Genomic DNA, 19,732 nt, shown 5'->3' on the forward strand with positions numbered 1-19,732 from the left:
CACCACCCTCTCCATCGCGGGCACACGACAGGCGCTGCGACGCCCCAGGGCCTCGCACCCCCTTTGCAGAGGGCCGCGAGCACCTCCGTGGTGACCCTCCTCCTGCCCGCACGCGCCCGGCGCTCCGCGCGACACGACGCGGAGCCCGTGGTGAGGCCGAAGCGGGCGACGCCGCGGTGCGGGCTCGGGGAGCCGGCCAGGTGGGCCGGCGGGGAGGGGGCGGCCGCCCCGGCCCTGCCACCCCTGGGGGTCGCGCTCCCCGCTAAGCGCGAGAGGGCCGCCTCAAAGTGCATGGCTCCTGAGCGAGTTGGCCGGGTGCAGGCGGGATGAACACCGGATGAACACCACCCGATGATGAACACCTGACGCCGCTTGCTTCTCTATGCCTGTGCTAGTGAGTGCGTGTTGTGCGTGTTGTGCGCGTGTTGGTGTGAATGTGTGTGTTTTGGTGTGTTTGTGCTCGCTAAGAGCACTTGTCCCAACAGTATGTTTAGGCTATACGGGGGATCTTCGTCTCTTGTTGTGTGAGTGTCTGTGTATATATCTGTGGGTGTGGTGTGTGTGTCTGTATGCACGTGTGCGTATTTTTGCTTAAGTGTGTCTGTATACTAATATGTGTTTATTAACTGTTTTGTATTTATGTACAAATATGTGCCGGTGTGACTGTGTCTTCGTACGCGTCTGTAGGGTTCTTAGTTTAAACAAGCGTCTTGTTAGCTACACACGTGTCCCTCTCCTGTCCGTCAATAAGACTGTCTGGGAGTGTGTTCATCTGAATTCCCACTCGTTTGTCGATCTCTCTGGCTACCTGGTCACCTGCCTGCCTGCGTCTGTGTATCTGTTTACTCCCAGTCTACCTTCCGTCTCTCCGTGTGTGTGTCTACCTGCTTATCGATCTGCCTGTCTGTCCTACCTCCCTAACCGCACGTCTATCTGTCTACTCGTCCGTCTGCCTTCGTTCTGCCTGTCCCCGTCGGTCCGTCCGTGCGCCCTGTGTGTGTCTCTCTCCGCCTCGTCGTCTTCTCTGTCTCCTTGTCTGTGACGTGGCTGCCTTCAAGTGCGGTCGGGTGCCCCTTAATCTCGCCGAAGGAGATGAAGTCTTGAGCCCTAAGCTGTGATCCCAAACCCGTGAACAAGCTGATTTATATATACACGCACATACGCGTGGCGCGAGCACACACACACACGCACAAAGGCACATCTTCACTCGACGGCTTCCAATCCCTCCGGTCACCTCCCACTCATGAATATGGATCGGCCTGAGAAACGGTGGGGCGCAAGCGTCGTGGTGCGGGAGGGAGGGCGGGAGGTGGCGGTGACAGGGAATTGAAGGACGAGGAGGCTGAAGGAGGATTTATGCCACCACGGTCATGCTTGGAGCAGTGGTTCTTCGCTCAGCCCATCGGACAAAGACGGCGGTCGCCGCATCGTGAGGCTCTTTCAGATGCGTTTCCGTGGCCGTCTGGAAGGCTCTTCCTTCCCACATTAAGAAGCCACTGGAGGCTATGCGCTTTTAAATTATCTGGATTGAAAACTCATTTGTTTAGAACTGCTTTTTGTGTTTAGTTTGTTGTGCTTCACCCCCCGCACCTGCGATTAGCACGGTTGGCGACGTACGGTGTGAAAGAAGTTCAACATACATACATACAAAATAAAGATGCCCCTTAGAGCCTTAACAGACTGTTGTGGCAAGTGCTATTAGTGAGCATCTATGAAGGCTGTCACAGCACACGAGGGGGTGGGTGGTCAGCACCACACCTGGCCGCCTTTGTCCCCTGAGTGGCGATGTTTACACACCGCACCATGTACTCATATGAAGCTGAGTTGACCCAGGACCGGTTCAGATAATCATCACTGGTGTTGGCCGTGAGTGGGAATCGAACTCGGGAAACCGGGTTCGTAGTGCAGCGCGATAACCACGACACTACCGCTCCCCCCACATAGATACAAACAGAAGGAGGAGACAGGATGAGGAGAAGGCCAAGCCGTGGCTTCAACGGTCAAGAGCGAGCGAACGAGCGAGAGAAAGAGAGAGAGCACGAGATTTGGAGTGGATGCAAAAAAAAAACACGCGTGAGAAATTGCTAGAAACAGAGACTCATACGATCACACGTTCGCGACGCGTGGACACGCGGCGTCGACAATGCCGGGCGCATTAATGAGTCCCCACCCCACCCTCCACCGCACCCTCAATTAGTGGGTTCAAGGCGAGGAATAAAGGCAGGCAATCTAGCTGATGATCCGCTATCTCGATTCACAGCCTTCCCTGCCCAACCCCGCTCAAGCTCAATTATAACCCCTTCCTTGCCCAATGTGCCGTGGCCGCACGGCAATGGTTGCCAACTACGTACGTACGCACGCGTGCGTCAAACTTCTTTCACGCCGTGCGTAGCCAACGGTGCTCATCGGAGGCGGAGAAACTGTAACGGACGACAGTAATAGCATCTATTTTTTTAGCTTTGGAGCCAGGTTTGGTGGGCCAGTCAAGGATGAACTCTCGTGTTGAACGACCTAAGTGTGGCTTTGATGGACGATGGTCAAGTAAAAGTGTTGGCGTGGCGGTTGACGAATGGACTATGTCCGAGGGAAGACGTCCATTGGGGAGACGGAGCGTGCGGGCACCCGGTTGATTACTGCATTGGCAGGACCGCGATAATTTGGCTGTGGCGGCGGCCTCCATCCGACAGTGGATTGACCACGGCCGATAAGGTGGCATAATTGGAGGGAAAGATCGCCGTTTTACGAGAAGCAATTCACCCGAATCACCATGTCAGTCGATGGCTCTGCAAAAGCAATTTAGCCGCATGGGTCGAGATGACAATGGATTGGCTATATCATTAAAGTCCCTTTGACAGACATTAGATTCGGGCCAGCATAGGCAAAATATCCCCCGTTTCGCCTTTAACAGACTGTTGGGGCAAATTCTGTTTGCTTGAACCTTTGAAAGCCGGGACAGCACACGGAGGGAGGATGGCCAGGTCCACACCCTCCCAACTTTGTCTCCCCAGTGACGATGTTTACACATCACACTGGGCACTCATTTGAGGCCGAGTCAACCTAGGGGAGGCCCAGGAGCGGTTAAGATAATCGTCACTGGTGTTGGCCGTGAGCTGGAATCGAACTCAGGTCGCTGGGGTCGTAGCACAACGCGCTAACCGTTATGTATGCTACTGCTCCCTTCACACAAATACAAAGATCCCCCATATAGCCTTAACAGACTAGGAGCAAGTGCTGACAGCGAGCACCAATGAAGGCCGGCACGGCATACAAAGGGGTGTGTGGCCAGCGCCATGCCCAGCCGCCTTTGTCTCCCTAGTGGCAATGTTTACTACACACCGCACCAGGTACACACGAACACACACACAGATTTACACTCGGGCAACTATCTGTTTACAAGCCGGGACAGATTATTTTTGAGCTTATCTCAATTAGTGAACACCTCTCAAAGGCACCCACCACATACACCCGGCCACCTTTGTCTCCCTAGGATATGGTGCCAGCATGCATGCATACAAAAGTGCGCCACCAAAATATTCAACCAATTTCTCACAACCATTTTCTCAATTCGAGAAATGCGTCGATTCATCGTCTATTACAACTTCGAACTGTTATCTATCTGGTCACAAGAGGCTTCATGGGGTTTCTGGCCCTGTGCTCAGTACCGGTGATAATTAGAAAAAAAAACAGTATTTAATATTTGGTGTGAACAATTAGCTCATAACCACACGATGAAGGCTATATATATATCAGATATTGCTCATTAAAATCGGACCACTGCAGTTCAGCCTCAGTCGGATTACAAGCAATTTAACAGCGGGCTAAAGAAAACAGCACCACGCATGCTCGGTTTTAGGTTTGGCGGATCACATAAAGATGGAGCTATCACATAAAGATGGAGCTATGCTCGGTTTTAGGTTTGGCGGATCACGTAAAGATGGAGCTATCATCTTGCGCGTGTGTGTGGTGAGGAGCAGTAGAGTAATGGTAGTGTAGCGGTTAGTTACCCGAGTTCGCTTCCCGCTCACGGCCACCAACACAGTGACAATTATCTGACCCGGATCTGGGTGAAGTGTATAAACAACGCCACTAGGGAGACAAAGGCGGCTGGGCGTGATGCTGGCCACCCACACCCTCTTGTGCCGTGCCGGCCTCCATAGGTGGCTGCTAACAGCACTTGCCCAAACATTCTGTTAAGGCTATGCGGGGGATCTTTGTCTTTGGTGCACGATACCCGCCTGTAGATTTGGGCTGCACAGCAAGCAACGGTGGAGTCGTGACGCCGTGGTCAATGCAGCCAAAGCTAGCAGCAGTTATGAGCGATATTTGAACTGGTCCTGGGCCATAGACTCTCACAGAGACCCCAAAGATTTACTCGGAGACTGGTAGACTAAGCGAAGACATAAACACCTGAAACTCCATCGCTTCCAAGTCCTTGGCGACTCTCCCATCTAAATCACAATTTTGATGCAAAGCTTTGATTCTTTATGATAACTGTATTTGCAGTTGCGTTTGACTTGTCTGTTTCCATATTAGTAGTCTGTCACCCTATATCTATTCAATATGCCTTTGATTTGTCTAAAAGTGATTTGCCAAAGCGGACTGACACTGTAGGGAAAAAAAATGAAGTTTTGATTTAACGTTGAATGAAATTTGTGCAGAACTTTCGATTTCTCAGGTGATACAGGTGATTTCTGAGGCGATAAGGCAATTTCTGAGGTGATAAAGGTGATTTCTGAGGTGATAAAGGTGATTTTTGAGGTGATTTCTGAGGTGATAAGGTGATTTCTGAGGCGATAAAGGTGATTTCTGAGGTGATACAGGTGATTTCTGAGGTGATACAGGTGATTTCTGAGGTAATAAAGGTGCTTTCTGAGGCGATACAGGTGATTTCTGAGGTGGTACAGGTGATTTTTGAGGCGATAAGGTGATTTCTGAGGCGATAAGGTGATTTTTGAGGTGATACAGTTGATTTCTGAGGCGATAAGGTGATTTATGAGGCGATAAGGTGATTTCTGAGATGATAAAGGTGATTTCTGAGGTGGCACAGGTGATTTTTGAGGTGATACAGTTGATTTCTGAGGCGATAAGGTGATTTCTGAGGCGATAAGGTGATTTATGAGGCGAATAAGTGATTTCTGAGATGATAAAGGTGATTTCTGAGGCGATAAAGGTGATTTCTGAGGCGATAAAGTGATTTCTGAGGCGATAAAGTGATTTCTGAGGCGATAAGTGATTTCTGAGGCGATAAGGTGATTTCTGAGGCGATAAGGTGATTTCTGAGGCGATAAGGTGATTTATGAGGCGATAAGGTGATTTCTGAGGCGGATAAGGTGATTTCTGAGGCGATAAGGTGATTTCTGAGGTGATAAGGTGATTTCTGAGGCGATAAGGTGATTTCTGAGGCGATACAGGTGATTTCTGAGGCGATAAGGTGATTTCTGAGGCGATACAGGTGATTTCTGAGGCGATACGGTGATTTCTGAGGTGATACAGGTGATTTCTGAGGCAATACGGTGATTTCTCAGGTGATACAGGTGATTTCTGAGGCGATAAGGTGATTTCTGAGGCGATACGGTAATTTCTCAGGTGATACAGGTGATTTCTGAGGCGATACGGTGCTTTCTCAGGTGATACAGGTGATTTCCGAGGCAATACAGGTGATTTATGAGGTGATACAGTTGATTTCTGAGGCGATACAGTTGTGTGTGTATGTTCTGACTTAAAACGTTCGTGACTGCAGGAATTAATATTCTTGGTTCTTTCGGTAAAGTTACAAAGTGTGACCAAAAACCAAGAATATGTTTACGTTCTGATTACTATTTGCCTCATTGCTGCACTGCACTTTATTTTACTTCATTTTACTTTTGTCTCTTTTGGTGACCCGGGGTCACACCTTGCAAACGAGACTCTACCCTCGTCTCTATTGAGTTCTCACCCTGGTTTAAACAAAATAAACGTGGAACTCGCCGACACGCAGGCTGATGCACCGCTAGCTTCAGAGTCCCAAAATGGAGACAACGCCATCTCCTCGCACGTTGCGGACAGCGCTCAAATTGGCGTGTAATTTCCCAAAGCGCACTGACCAAGCGCGGTGAATTAAATTCGACGTGAGGCGCACAGCGGCACACTTATGGCCTTCAGGTCATCATCCAACATTATAAACTATCATCGCTAAATACATTATTGTATACATTCTTCCAGCTGCCGCTTGGGGGCACAATGCCTGACAGAGAGGCTGAAGAATTTGTCAGCTGCCGACGCAACCTTGGATTTGATAACCGCGCTGCTCGACAAAAGGGCTTGAGGCGACACGCGGAGTGGTGGTGCTAAGGATAAGCAAACCAAGCAAAACCTCAGGGCCCCCAAGGGGCTCAATTGGTCCTGCAATCCTTCATGCAGGTATGTACGTTGAACTTATTTCACACCGTACGTTGCCAAACCTTGCATAAAATATGCGTTCGAATAAAAAAAATCCTGGTGAAAAGGAATAATAATGATTTTTAAAAAACACCCTGATGAATCGTTCTCACCCCCTATCTATCGGTGCCGTTACTGGACCGTGCGCAAAAGGATTCCGAACCTGTCAAGACTAATGATGATGTGAATTATTACATGGTCATAATGATGATTACTATTACTTTGTGATGATTAGGATGGTGAGCGATGATTTCATTGTTATTATGATGATGATTATTGGTTAGTTATGAAGATAATTATACGGGCATGATGATAATTACAGAAGTATGATGATAATGGCGATGATGGGATTTTGACTGCATTGTCATTATGATGATTATCACATAGTGATGCTGATTGTAGAAATTACGACCATGGTTGCAAGGTGATGATTATAATGATGATATCGTGATGATGATGAGGTTTAATAAACTCCAACAGAGAGTATTACTCATGACCGTTCGATCTAATTGATTGATATAGTGAGTGAGTGATATTTGGACGAAAACAAAAACAGTAATTTTTAAAGCATTAACTCTTTTTATACGCACAGAAAATCATCGCAAGTTGCCTTTGTATAAAGGAGAATCCTACGTCGGGACGACTGGCCAATTTTGTGAAGATAATATTATTGTAGTGTATGTAATATCATCACAATCGCAATCATGTTTATATATATCTAATCCGAATATATATCAGTGAAAACATAGGCAGCATGTAGCACTTTCTCGATCTTTCCTGCACGCCAATATGCGACACCTGCTATGCGATGAGAAAAGTCTCGATGCCTTGTGCTGCACTTTCAACAGGTGAATGTGCTAATGGAATTCTTGAAAATATATATCTGCTTTACGTGTTATTACCGTATTCTCTGTATTATAGGATGCACCTCAAACTTTTGCCGTTAAATACAGGGAGGAGGGGGGGGGGCATAAAAATCCGGAAAATACGGTAGTTTGTTATTGCATTCGTCATCATGAGCCCAATGATCTATCCACTGCTGGATGAAGGCCTCCCTCCCTAAGCTGACGCCATCCCCCATGATGTTGCTGATGTCAAAGTTGTGTGCGGGGGCAAATGTTGTTGATGCTGTCAATGTTGCTAGACTTTGTTTGTGTTGATGACGACGACGACGATGATGATGATGGTGGCATCACAGACGATGGTGATTGTAACTCAGGCCGCTCATGCTCTCGATTTGGTCGATGCTGACATTGCCGACTGTGTTATAATCCAAAACTCCGGGCATCCTCGCAGCAGCTGTTTTTGGCTAATCATCGAACGAAAAGATGGTCACCGCATAGCGTGTTTTCAGATGCGCTTCTGCAACCATCTGGAATGCTCTTCCTTCCGATATTAGGAAGCCACTGGAGCGTAGCACTTTTAAATCTGAATTGAAAACTCAGAATTAGCTTTTTGTGTTTAGTTTGTTGTCCTTCCCCCGCACCTCCAATAAGTACGAACGGCTACGGTGCGAAAGAAGTTCAACATGACATACCCACTTCGTTGCGGATGGCGCCAATGTTAATTTCATAGGTTCACACATTACGCACATTGGATGGCGTGTGTTAAAATTACATGTTTTCATTCATGTTGTTTGTAATGGGTTCACATCACCCCACAGCCATGTAAAATAAAATTGCAAGGCGGGGGGGGCGTTGGGGGTGGTGCTTGCAGGGGTTGGAGAAGGTTCGATGGAGAATTTGCATTTACAGGGCACTGAACTTAAATTCCTCAGCAACTCAAAGCGCCTCCGTCACATCTCGCCTCAACCTTTGCAATTCCCCGTTGTCGTCTAGCCTAAGGGACCCTCCTCCCCCCAGCGACAAGCCTCCCTGCAAAGTATAGGGAGAAGGCAGCACCAGCCTGCCAATGGGTACACTCTGCTAGAAGGGAGAATTAATTTGGCTTTGTGGTGTATGGGGGTGGGTGGGATTCTTTTCTTTCTCCATTTAAGAAATGTAGTTTTTTAGTCAAATTTCTACCGTGATACCGGTGCACGTGGCCTAACGCCCACTGTGAAGCAGATGGCATGCACTTACGGTGTTTACGCTTTGAAGCTTAAAAAAAACTATTCAAACTAAACTTGTTTTTTTCCAGGTAAGGCCCACTGAGCTTCAGAGCTGTTTTTAAGAAGGGACCTGGCCACAAATGGTAGCCCAACGAAGTGGCTTATCACGTGGAAATTTACAGCAACCATATGCTCTAAACGCACGTTGATTCCAAATTTGGAGGGAAAAACGGAAAAATCCACGCAACCACGGGGAGAGAGACACACAAACTCCAAATATAGAGCAGGCGTAAGGGTCGGAATCGAACTCATGACCTCCCATACACGAGGCGAGGCAGTTAGCATCTTACGCTCGCAATATTATTCAGGGCGACCTATGGGCTCATGCCTCGCAACAAGTGGCAAAAAAACACGCATCTGCTGGGCCAAGTCAGTGCTGTCGCCGTCGTTGTTGGCACTCACCTCCACCAGGGAGGCCGTCATCGCTGAGAGGCTGAGTGGCTGTTTCTCCAAACAGGACTCCATTCACGGCCTGCAACACAAAAGAGACAGAGATGAGCCACGGCTGCGACGCGCGAACATCCACTAGACGCCTCCCGTCGCCACGGCCGCAGGCAGTGCCGACCAATCGCCTCCGCGATTGCGAGTGCTGCAGAAATTTCTCTCTTATTCCCGAATCGTTTCTTTGTTGCCATAAAATGTATGGGGCCGGTAATTTTGTGGCCACCAACATTTGAAATTCCCCTTTAGAATTTTGGGCTTCAAGGTTTTTTTTAGAGCTGGAAGCAAGGCCGTCCTATTTCACCAGTGCTAGCAGAAGTGCCTCTAGTCGAAGGTGCTCCAAACAGCCGCTCTAGTGGAAGCTATTTTGGCATCCTCTTACACCCTGGCTAGACGTCTTGGGAGAAGCGTCATTATCCTCACTTTACCAGAGCACTTACGCAACCTGCTAATCAACTTACTATGACTTAACCATTTATTCTGCTGGGTGTACAGAGGCAGGAGGATTTAAGAAACGTGCACTATCGTGTAAGTCAGGGTTTATTCTGCCAGAAAAGGAGGCAGGGATTAATTATAAGCTATGCACACATCATGACCTATGACCTGGGGTCCGAACAAACAGCGATAACAATTTTGAAAGAAAACTAATCTTGTGGGATTTTAGAAATTGTTAACTCTCTCCACATTCCTCTGAAGAGAAATTTAATTGAGAGTTTGGGAATAGTATTTGTGAATGAAAACAAACATCTGGGGTATTGCACACGCATATACCGATTGTTTCGGGGTTGATACAAAAATGCGATGTTACAGGAAGTGTGCATCACTTCAATGGTGTCACGTGTGGAATCTTCTCACCAAAGTGGCGTCGAGTTGGCAATGGGTATTGTCACTTTTGTTGGCAGAAAGAGACGCTAAATTATTAAATGATGCCAATCATCTTAAAATCTGAAAACATATCCCAAATTGTCCTTCAGGTTACGAAAAATAAAATTTATTTCCATCGGACATCCATCCATCATATTTATTATTCATGAGAGCACCCTTCACAATAGAATTGTCACAGAGAGGTTCACAAGTAAAGAAAGAGAGAGGGTGCGTGCACGTATGTGTATGTGAATGTTTATGGGGAGCGGTAGTATAGCGGTATTGGAATAGTTAGCGCGCTGCGCAACGAACATGGCAACCCGAGTTTGAATCCCGCTCACGACCAATAACTAGAATATCTGAACCGGTGCTGGTCAACTTAGCCCTAAACGTGTGTGAACATCGACACGAGGGAGACAAAGGCGGCCGGGCGTGGTGTTGGCCTCCTCCATATGTGCTCGCCAACAGCACTTGCCTCAACAATCCACTGAGGCTACACAGGGGACCTGTGCCTTGTGGCAGTTTTATGTTGTCGCTGTTGTGGACATTTACCAGGCCGAGGGCGTCCCCTGCGTTGTGCACGATTGGCCGGATGCTTCTCTGTGTGCGGGGAGGCGGAGTCTGGGGTCGGGGCCGACTCTTGAGGCCAAGCCCAACGGCCCGAAGGTCGGGCGCCGGGTCGCCTCGAGCCTGCACGCGGAACGGGACGGGGGGAGGGGGGCGGCGTCACAATGGCGGTCATCGTTTTTTGAGCCGAAAGCTCGACGGTCGGTTTAAAAGGAGGACGCCGAGGTGGGGGGCCCCGGCGGGACTTTTCACTTCCCGAGCGCCGCTCGCCGTCAGTCGGACAGCTGCAGAGGGGCATCCGTTGAATTCAGGGCAGCCAGGAAGTGACGTTGTCTGTCGGAGACTGAGGACAGTGGCGGCAGAATCGATTGGCCTTTGTCCGGCAAGTGAAAATGAAAAAATACATGTTAAAGTGTGCACTTTTCTTTTCCCCTCCTCGAGTTTTAGCCCAATTGTGCTGCGGAAGAGTCACGGGATCAAGACTCCATTTGTATCTCTCGGACAGCGGTGCAGCCCTCCATGTTAGAGGCAGGCTCAAGGAAGGCAGCGCCAACTGCAAACCTCTGAGATCGTCACACGTGGCCTCTGTTCCACACAATATGGAGCAGCACTCTGAACTAAACTATTTTCAGGTAAGGCCCGCTGAGCTGTACAGCTCTTTTTCAGAAGCGACCTGGCCACAAATGATAGCTCAACGAAGTGGCTTATCGTGTGGACATTTAGAACAAGCCGAATACTCTCCACGCACGTTGACCCGGAGAAAAATCCATGCGACCACGGGGAGAGAGAACATGCAAACTCCATATTTATATCGACACCACGAACTCCTGCATACTAAGCGAGGTAGTTAACATCTCACCATCGCTCTCCCACTGGGAATAATGTTCATCGCATGGCAGGCAAACCTATAAATATATAGCAGTCTCAGAGCTGGAATTTAGCAAAAATAAAGTAAGGGACCAAATTCAATGTGATCAAATGTGTGCAGTCATTGGTGACCGGGCTGAGATCATCGGTTCACTCCACGCGAAAGCTCGGTTTAATCAAAGGCAAATCGAAACCTGTATTTGAACCGAGGCTCTCAGCTGTGCCGGCTCCACGCTGTGACCTCTTGAGACACAAAAGTTGTCTCATCCAGATAATAAGGTGATCATGGAGGTGCACTCTTTTTTTCCCCCTTATATTTTTTACCAAAAGTCAGGGGTTGCATCTTGTAGTCCAGTGAGTGTGTGTGTGACCAACGCGGTAGTGTAGCAGTTAGCATACTGCGCTATGAACCCGGCGACCCGAGTTCAATTCCCGCTCACGGTCAACACCAGTGACGATTATCTGAACCGGTGTGTAGGTCGACTCAGCCTCAAATGAGGACCTGGTGCGGTGTGTAGTAAACATCGCCACTGGGGAGGCGCGGTGCTGGCCACCCACCCCCTTGTGTGTCGTGCCGGCCTTCAAAGGTGCTCGCTGACAGCACTTGCACCCAACAGCCTGTTAAGGCTATACGGGGGATCCTTGTGTTTGTGACCAGATCGGTTTAACTTTATTGGCACTGGCCACAAGTTTGAGGTGCGTCTTTACTTTCCGGCAGTGTGTCATAATTCGGAGGAATAAGGTAGCATTCAGACGGAACTATAATCATCCACCCAGCAGGCGTTCAAAAATATGGCGAGGGAAATAATTTCCGCATATGCGCATAAATTGCGGAGAACAGAGTCAACAGCACGGACGGAGGCCAAAAAAAAATCCAAACTTGTAACGCGCGGAGTGCGTGACGGTTAACTTGTGAGCGCACATTGGCTCGCCAAGCCACTGGCGAATAGCCCAGCAGGGAACCAAATGAATTCCCCATGAGGGATGCGCGGTCTGAAATTGCTGACTCCAAGACTCGTGCACGTGCACAACAGCGACAATAAGAGGAGATTTAATTTATTAATCTAGGAAAGCATCAACGAGTTTCTACAGTCTTCCGCATTGAGACAAATCGCGAAATCGCCGCCGACGTTACGATCCATCGTTTATGTTTTTTTGGGTTAAGCCACATAACTGTCTGAGCAGATTTCACGTCGTTAAAAACCTTACCACCACTCGACACGGACAAACTAAATCAAACCACCGTGCGACATACGAGAGGCGTTCTAACGACGAACGCTTCGGACTCGCTGGCCGGCGAGCCGAAGGCCGGTTCTCACAACCAAATCTAGCGGCTGTCGTACGTGGGTACGCTGAAACTCCTTTCGCACCGTACGTAGCCAACCGTGATAATCGGAGGCGCGTTAGACACGTGACGGTTCGTTTGAAACTGCGTCAAACATCATCAGGGCACGTAACAGGAAGTCAGAATAACGGCATTGTGGGAATTGCAAGAAAATATCTTGAGAAGTGAAGGGCATGATTATTATTTGAATTTAAAGCTTTCGTGACTGCAGAGATCCATATTCTTGGTTCTTTCGGTAAACCACAGCAAGAAAATTTTCTTGCTGTGATTTTCACACCTGATGATGATTGCTTGTGTTGCAATCGAAACGTCGTGAAAATGTAATTGTTTTAATTTCATTTTTTTATTATTTCCCTTCTACGTGACTTGACCGAAAGAACCAAGAATATGATTATTATTGTTGTTCGTAGAGACGCTACCGTGGTGTAACGATCGGCACACTGGGCTTGCAATTCAGAAGTCGGACGACACGGCAGTTGAAACAATGGTGTGAATTTCTCAAATCCCTGCCCTCTGTCTCTGTCCACCCAGCATCAGCGCACACGGGTTCACCACAGTCGGTGGCAGGTCACATGTGGTGGGGTAAAAGTGTGGATACTCCCACCTCTTCCAGGCTGTCTGGCCAGCATGAAAGAGTAGGCCAAATACCATCTATAGGGGCTCTACAGAGCTCCTTATAGTGGTGGGCTCTTTTGTCAGCAGTGGCGTGGTGGCGAGATGTTAACTACCTCGCCTGGTATGCAGGAGGTCGTGGTTTCGATCCCAACCCAGAAACTTGTATATTTGGAGGTTGCGTGTCTGTCTCCCCATGGCCACGTGGATTTTCCTCCGAGTCCTCCGGTTTTTCCATACACATTTAGAATCAGCGAGCGTTTAGAGTGTTTAGCTGCTATAAATGTCCACACGATCAGCCACTTTGATGAGCTTTAATTTGTGGCCAGGTCGCTTCAGAAAAACAGCTACACAGCTCAGTGGGCCTTACCTGGTGAAATAAAAATAGTTGAATACAAAAATAGTTTCATTATTATTAAATCAGGGCAAAGTGTCAATCATACTTTCTTTCATCAACTGACCATGACCGTAACCTCCTAGACTTGACCCTAAACTTGACCCTGAGCTTTACCTTGCTGACTCCCGTCACACGCCGGTTGCGGAAGAGGCCAAAGGAGCGAGCGGGCTTCTCAAGACCCGGAGCGGCGTCTCCCCTGCCCGGACCGGACTCTTCACTCCCTGGCCTGGTCTCTGGCAAACCTGGACCGGATTCCCTGTCGATCCTGTAGCAGTAGGAATGCACAGACGCTCAGTTAAGGCATCGTCAATTCCACGCTTCGTGCTTCTAGAACCCAGCCACAAATTCGCATGGTACAAAAATCCCAGATGTTTAATGCTATACCGTTGTGTAAATGTGTCGGTATCCAAACCCACTGGTCCTACGTATATAAAATGTTACGTATATATTTAATCCTGTCCGAAATTCTAAAGTTGCATCCCTGTAACATGACAGGTAGCAGTGGCTTTCCTGAGGTCTTTATCCAGCAGATAATTAATCATGGCCAATAATGATGGCAATCATGATGATGCTGCCTTTTTCAATTGCGTCTTTACACCCTAACCGCTTGGCAGATGTGCTCGCTAAAATTCCCCACAGGGGCCCCCTACGGTATAGTTGTCATGGATTCAGGGTTTCCATTCGAGAATTATGTTTTTGTTATCGGCGGTGTTCGTACACTTGTGGGGTTTTTGTTGGCTGGCAATGTACAGGCTGAGTGGGAGCAGGCAGCGAACGACGAGGCTTAGCCAGCTATGGAACGAGGATGGAGAAGATTGCGAGGTTGGACATCTGTGAAGAAGAGCTTGATGGCTCATTGGATACCCTCAGTATGAATACATCTTCTGATCCTGATTCTGCAGCGATGTTGTACAGAGTGGCAGGTCGACTCAGCCTCAAATGAGTAAACATCGGCACAGAAAGGTAGCCGGGCATGGGTGTTGGCCATCCGCCCCCTCGTGTGCCGTGTCAGCCTTCATAGGTGCTGCTCGCTAACAGCACTTGCCCCAGCGGCCTGTTAAAAGCTACACGGGGGGGTCGTTGTCATTGTGTGGCTGCACACACACACACGCACAACAACAACAACCGCCATTCGCCACCAAGTGGTGGTGACGTCACCACGACGCCTGTGCCAGGCCAGGTGCACGTTGAGGCCACATGAAGTGTCGAACGCCCACTGTCAGGAGGTCACGGGGCAGACCCAGGTGCCACGGGTCGACTGACTGAGATGACCGAGATGACTGGCTGATGCACCACCTGTGCCCCCTACTGTGCCAACTTGCTGTGCATTAGCCACCCGCACACACGCACATGCACACGCACGCACACACATGCACATACACGCACACACGTGCGTGCGTGGCCCCGATAGGTACTCACTCGCGGAGGAAGTCGTAGATGGAGAGGCCGCTGTGATTGGGCCTCGTGTCTGAGCCGGAGCGACCCTGTATGCCCGCACTGCACACCGTCACATCACCACAGCACCACATCAGCAGCAGCAGCAGAAACAACAGCAGCAGCAGTACCATCTGTAGCAGCAGTAGTGGCAACACCATGAGCATTATTTTGACCGGCATCGGTCGAAGTCAGCAGTGGCATCATGATCACCATTGGCATCACCAACAACATGATGATGATCATCAGCAGCTCTAATATCATCATCACCATTAGCATGCGCATTACCGTTGTGTTCATAATAGTCGTCAGCCACAGCATAAACTTCATCAGCAGCATAATTATCATTAGCTTCTTCACTATCACCATGATCGTCATCACAATTATCATCGTCATCGCCAACGACAGAAATCATCGTCGGTATCATTAACGTCATCAGGATCATCAATATTATAATAAGTCATCAGCAGCAGCAATGTTACCAACAGCAGTATCATGACCATCATCACTATCATCATCATCATCATCAGCAGCAGCAGTGTCACCAACAGCAGCATCATCAGCAGCAGCAGCACCCTGTAGCTAAGCAGGTGAGAATCGACAGACGTGTTGTCTTGCAATTTCAGGAGAGGCAATGGGGTCACAGCAGCGGTGCTGAAGTGTTTTTCATCCGCTGCGGGTAACCATGGAAATCTTGCCAGCATTTGTTTTTTTTCTGTAGCAGGTAATTTTCAGATTACGGTCCTGACAACCGTGCTCAATTGGACTCTTATTTCACACGTTGGTTGCTGGCTAATTCCCAACAGATATGAATAAACTTTTTTTTAAAAACTCAACGATAAAAAAACAACTCAAGTAAACAAAAAAACTATTCAAAACTAAACTATATTTTTTATTTTACCAGGTAAGGCCCACCGAGCTATATACACCTTTTTCAGAAGCGACTCGGCCACAAATGATAGCACAACGAAGCGGCCTATCGTGTGGAATTTTATTGCAGCCAACTACTCTAAACGCGTGGTGTTGATTCTAAATGTGGAGGGAAACACCAGAGGACCCGGAGAAAAATCAACGCGACCACGGGGAGAGAGAGACATACAAACTCCAAATATACAGCAGGCATCAGGTATCGGGATCGAACCCACGACCTCATTCAGACGCTGTCTTTCCGACAGACCTGTTCTTCACCTGAGGACGGCTGCTTGCGTTGTGGCCGAAACGTCGTCAGAATAATTTTATTATGTTTTATTTGTATTATTTTATTATTTCCCTTCTACGTGACTTTCCCGAAAGAACCAAGAAGACCACGACCTCCTGTATACCAGGCGAGGTAGTTAACAGCACTGGACTTACTCGTGCTTCCGGATCAGCTCCTGCAGCTGCTGAAGAGACGACCTGTAGGCACACACACAAAGACAAAGATCCCCCACATTAGCCTTTCATAGACTGTAGGGTCAAGTGCTGTTATCGAACACCTGTGAAAGGCCGGCACAGCAAACGAAGGGGTGGGTGGCCAGCACAGCGCTCGGCCGCCTTTGTCTCCCCAGTAGCGATGTTTACTCATCGCACCGGGTACTCATTTGAGGCCGAGTTGACCCAGGCGAGGCCCATAACCAGTTCAGACAATCGTCACTGGTGTTTGGCCGCGAGCGGGAATCTAACCCGCTTCACCGGGTTCGTAGCGCAGCGTGCTAAACGCTACACTTCCACTCCCCCAGTGCGTACATGGACGCACAGGTCAAACACAAAGTAAAATCTCTGCTCCTTCAGCATCGATAGACTGCTGGGCCAAGTGCTGCCAGCAAGGGATGATTGCGGTCGGCATGAGACATGGAGTGGCGGCAGTAGTGGCAGTGGTGGTGGGGGGGGGGCTGATGCCAAACACTCATCTCTCTCTCCCCTACAGCGGTCGTTATTATATAACTTTTGAGACGTTCGACCTATTAGTATAAACGAGTCGTAACTTTTTGGCCACTCCACCACCGCCCCCTGCTGCGAAGGTTTCCTGCCTTGGTTGGGAAGTTTGAGATGTGTAGCAGACCCCGTGAACTCATTTCTCTGTTATTGTGGTCACTTGTTTGTTGTTTGGGCTTTTAGTTTCTGTGCCATTGCATGGTGGTTAGGGTGTTCATTTGTTTGGTAGTGGCTGTATATGGGATTTGGTCCTCATATATAATTAATGTAGATCGTTATGGGATGCTATTAGCATTAATAGTATTATCATTAAGTACCAATGTTTAGGCTGAACTCCATTCTATGTCTGCACGTTGTATATACGCTTATCGTTTAGTCGATCAGCCTACTGGCTTTCAAGAGGCAATCCAATTCATAAGCAGTTTCGACCTTTGGGGTCTCATCAGCCGTCAGGTTTTTTTTTTCAGATGCACTACTGCGGCAATCTGGAATGCGGTTCCTTCCGATATTAGGCAGCTTGCTGGAGCTATGCACTTTTAAATCTCAATTAAAAACTCATTTCTTCAGAATTACTTTTTGTGTCCTTCCCCCGCACCTCCGATTAGCGTGGATGGCTACGTACGGTGCGAAAGAAGCTGAGCTGCTTACTAATATAAATGTTGCTGGATAATATTGGTTTGGAAAGGCAATTATGCCAGTGGACTTGATGAGTTTGTATACACGTTTTTAGGCTGTGTTGACCTAAGGGAAGGCCACGCCAGGTTCATGATGATTAAGGCGCATGAGCAGGAATGGAACTCCAGTCACTGGAGGTTGTCGGGTAGCATCAACGAGCATGCACCACGCAAGAGAACATTAGGTGGGAAAATTGTATTATTTTTACACGCTTTCTATTAACTCACCCTGTCTGTTGTTGTTGTGGTTGTATCCTGAAAGCCTTGTAACTCAATTTTAACACACTTCCCAATGTGGTATCGACTGCAAACTTGGTATACTTATGTCATATTGATGGCAATAGTATATTCTATCATAAAAAATAAATACTTTGAAACAATCTTTTTAATATGTTATATTTCGGCTTGGGTCTAATTGTCCACGCTCAACTGACGTTGGCTGTAAATCACCACGGCCCATTACGTTATGGCAAGCTTCGGGGCCACTTCCTGGAGTCGTGGAGTTCTTCCATTACTCGTACGGTACATTTAATTAAAGCGTGTATTTTAAAAGTTTTTTTTATATATATAACTTATAAGCACAGAGTTGGCCATGATCGGAGGTGGCTGAGTGGCTCAGGGGTCAGAGTTTATAGGTTCAAGAGGGGTGCCACGGTGGCTAGGAGATGTCATCTTCCTCGCCAACTATACAGGAGGTCGTGGGTTCAATCCCGACCCTGACGGCCGTATATTTGGAGCTTGCGTGTTCTCCCTGTGGTTGTTTCGTATTTTCTCCGGGTCCTCTGGTTTTTCCCTCCGCATTAAGAACCAACGATAAGCCGCTTTGAGGAGCTATCATACGTGGACAAGTCGCTTCTGATAAAAGAGCTCTACAGCTCTGTGGGTCCTACCTGGCAAAAATAAAAAAAGTTGTTCAGTTTAGTTTAACAGTGAAAGCGATCTCTCGAACCGGCAATTTCGGATCGTGCAATTAATGATACCCGACGGCCGCGTGCCAAAGCATCGTTCGTTTACCGTTTGGACTGCCCATCTTCGGTTTCACCGAGGGGCTCGCTGGTGCCTGCGCAAAGGACAATGGGTGAGAAGGACGACACAGAACACCGTTAGCCGGCACGTGCAGCGGATGAAGCACAGTGTACGTAATATATATCGGCATCGCAACGATTTCCTGCGTACACCGTATACACCACGGGGGGGCAACTGCTCTCGAGCGAGCAGCATCTATAAAGGCGAGCACGGAGGTGGTATGGCCAGCTGCCAAGCACCACGCCTGGCTGACTTTGTCTCCCCAGGGCTCATGTTAACAGACCGCACCACCTGGACTCGTTTCTCGACCAAAAGGCCCGAATGAAGGCCCCAGGACTGGTTAATTCGCCGCTGACGTTAGCCGTGGCACAGGACTTCAACTCTGGTGGCTGGGTTTCGTATTGCAGTGCATCAACCACTGTGCCATCACACTGCTGGTTGCAGAGAGACAGGAGATGAAATGGAACCGGTCACCTCTGGATTTAGAATCAGAATCTTTATTTAGGCTGCAGGAGGAACCTGATGAGCTAAGAAGCTCTTTTTCACGGAAGTTCAGCAAAATTACGACAACACTTTTACTAAAACACGATAGGGGGTGCAAAGCATAGGTAAGGTAAGTCACTACAAATAAATATTTTAACAAAATAAAGGACACAGGTACAAATGACAAAAGTCTATCAATTCCTGCCGGGTTTTTTTCTCACCATAAATGCACGCTCGGGCAAGGCAGCAAAACAACAGCAACAGCAAACAACAGCCCCAGACCACGCCGAAAGACAACAACGCACAGTAGCCCCTCTAAAACAATGGCCCTAAAAGATTTAACTTTTGATACGCGGGCAAGGATCAAAGTCACCAATCGCATTTTGGCAGCAAAATGGGATTTGCCGCCCCGTTAGTTGCAAGCCACGGCGTGCCGCTGACCATTACGCGACCACGGCAGCTCCCTGCGCTGCTCAGTCGCAGAGCGGAGCACGCCGTCGCGTGCGCCGCTCTGGAGTTTTCTCCTGCGTGCGGTAAACCGGCAAAGAGCTTCGTCTCCACTCGGCTATCGCCGGTGGGTG

At 48.5% G+C, this 19,732-nt stretch overlaps 1 protein-coding gene across 2 annotated transcripts in view; it reads right to left on the minus strand.

Annotated features, from left to right (window-relative positions):
* Positions 1-19,732, minus strand: part of LOC133354261 (rho guanine nucleotide exchange factor 18-like) — a 71,795-nt gene that overhangs the window by 21,839 nt on the left and 30,224 nt on the right. For both annotated transcript variants that reach the window (XM_061570963.1, XM_061570964.1), the window contains 6 exons: positions 18,657-18,702; positions 16,408-16,449; positions 15,040-15,117; positions 13,735-13,885; positions 10,385-10,522; positions 8,930-8,999 (listed from right to left, as the gene is read on the minus strand). In XM_061570963.1, coding sequence (XP_061426947.1) covers positions 8,930-8,999; positions 10,385-10,522; positions 13,735-13,885; positions 15,040-15,117; positions 16,408-16,449; positions 18,657-18,702 — 525 coding nt within the window. The remainder of the gene's footprint in view (positions 1-8,929; positions 9,000-10,384; positions 10,523-13,734; positions 13,886-15,039; positions 15,118-16,407; positions 16,450-18,656; positions 18,703-19,732) is intronic.

Source organism: Lethenteron reissneri, chromosome 46 (genome assembly GCF_015708825.2).
Source record: "Lethenteron reissneri isolate LAM-NWPU_2019-01 chromosome 46, ASM1570882v1, whole genome shotgun sequence".
Classification (NCBI taxonomy): Eukaryota; Metazoa; Chordata; class Hyperoartia; order Petromyzontiformes; family Petromyzontidae; genus Lethenteron; species Lethenteron reissneri.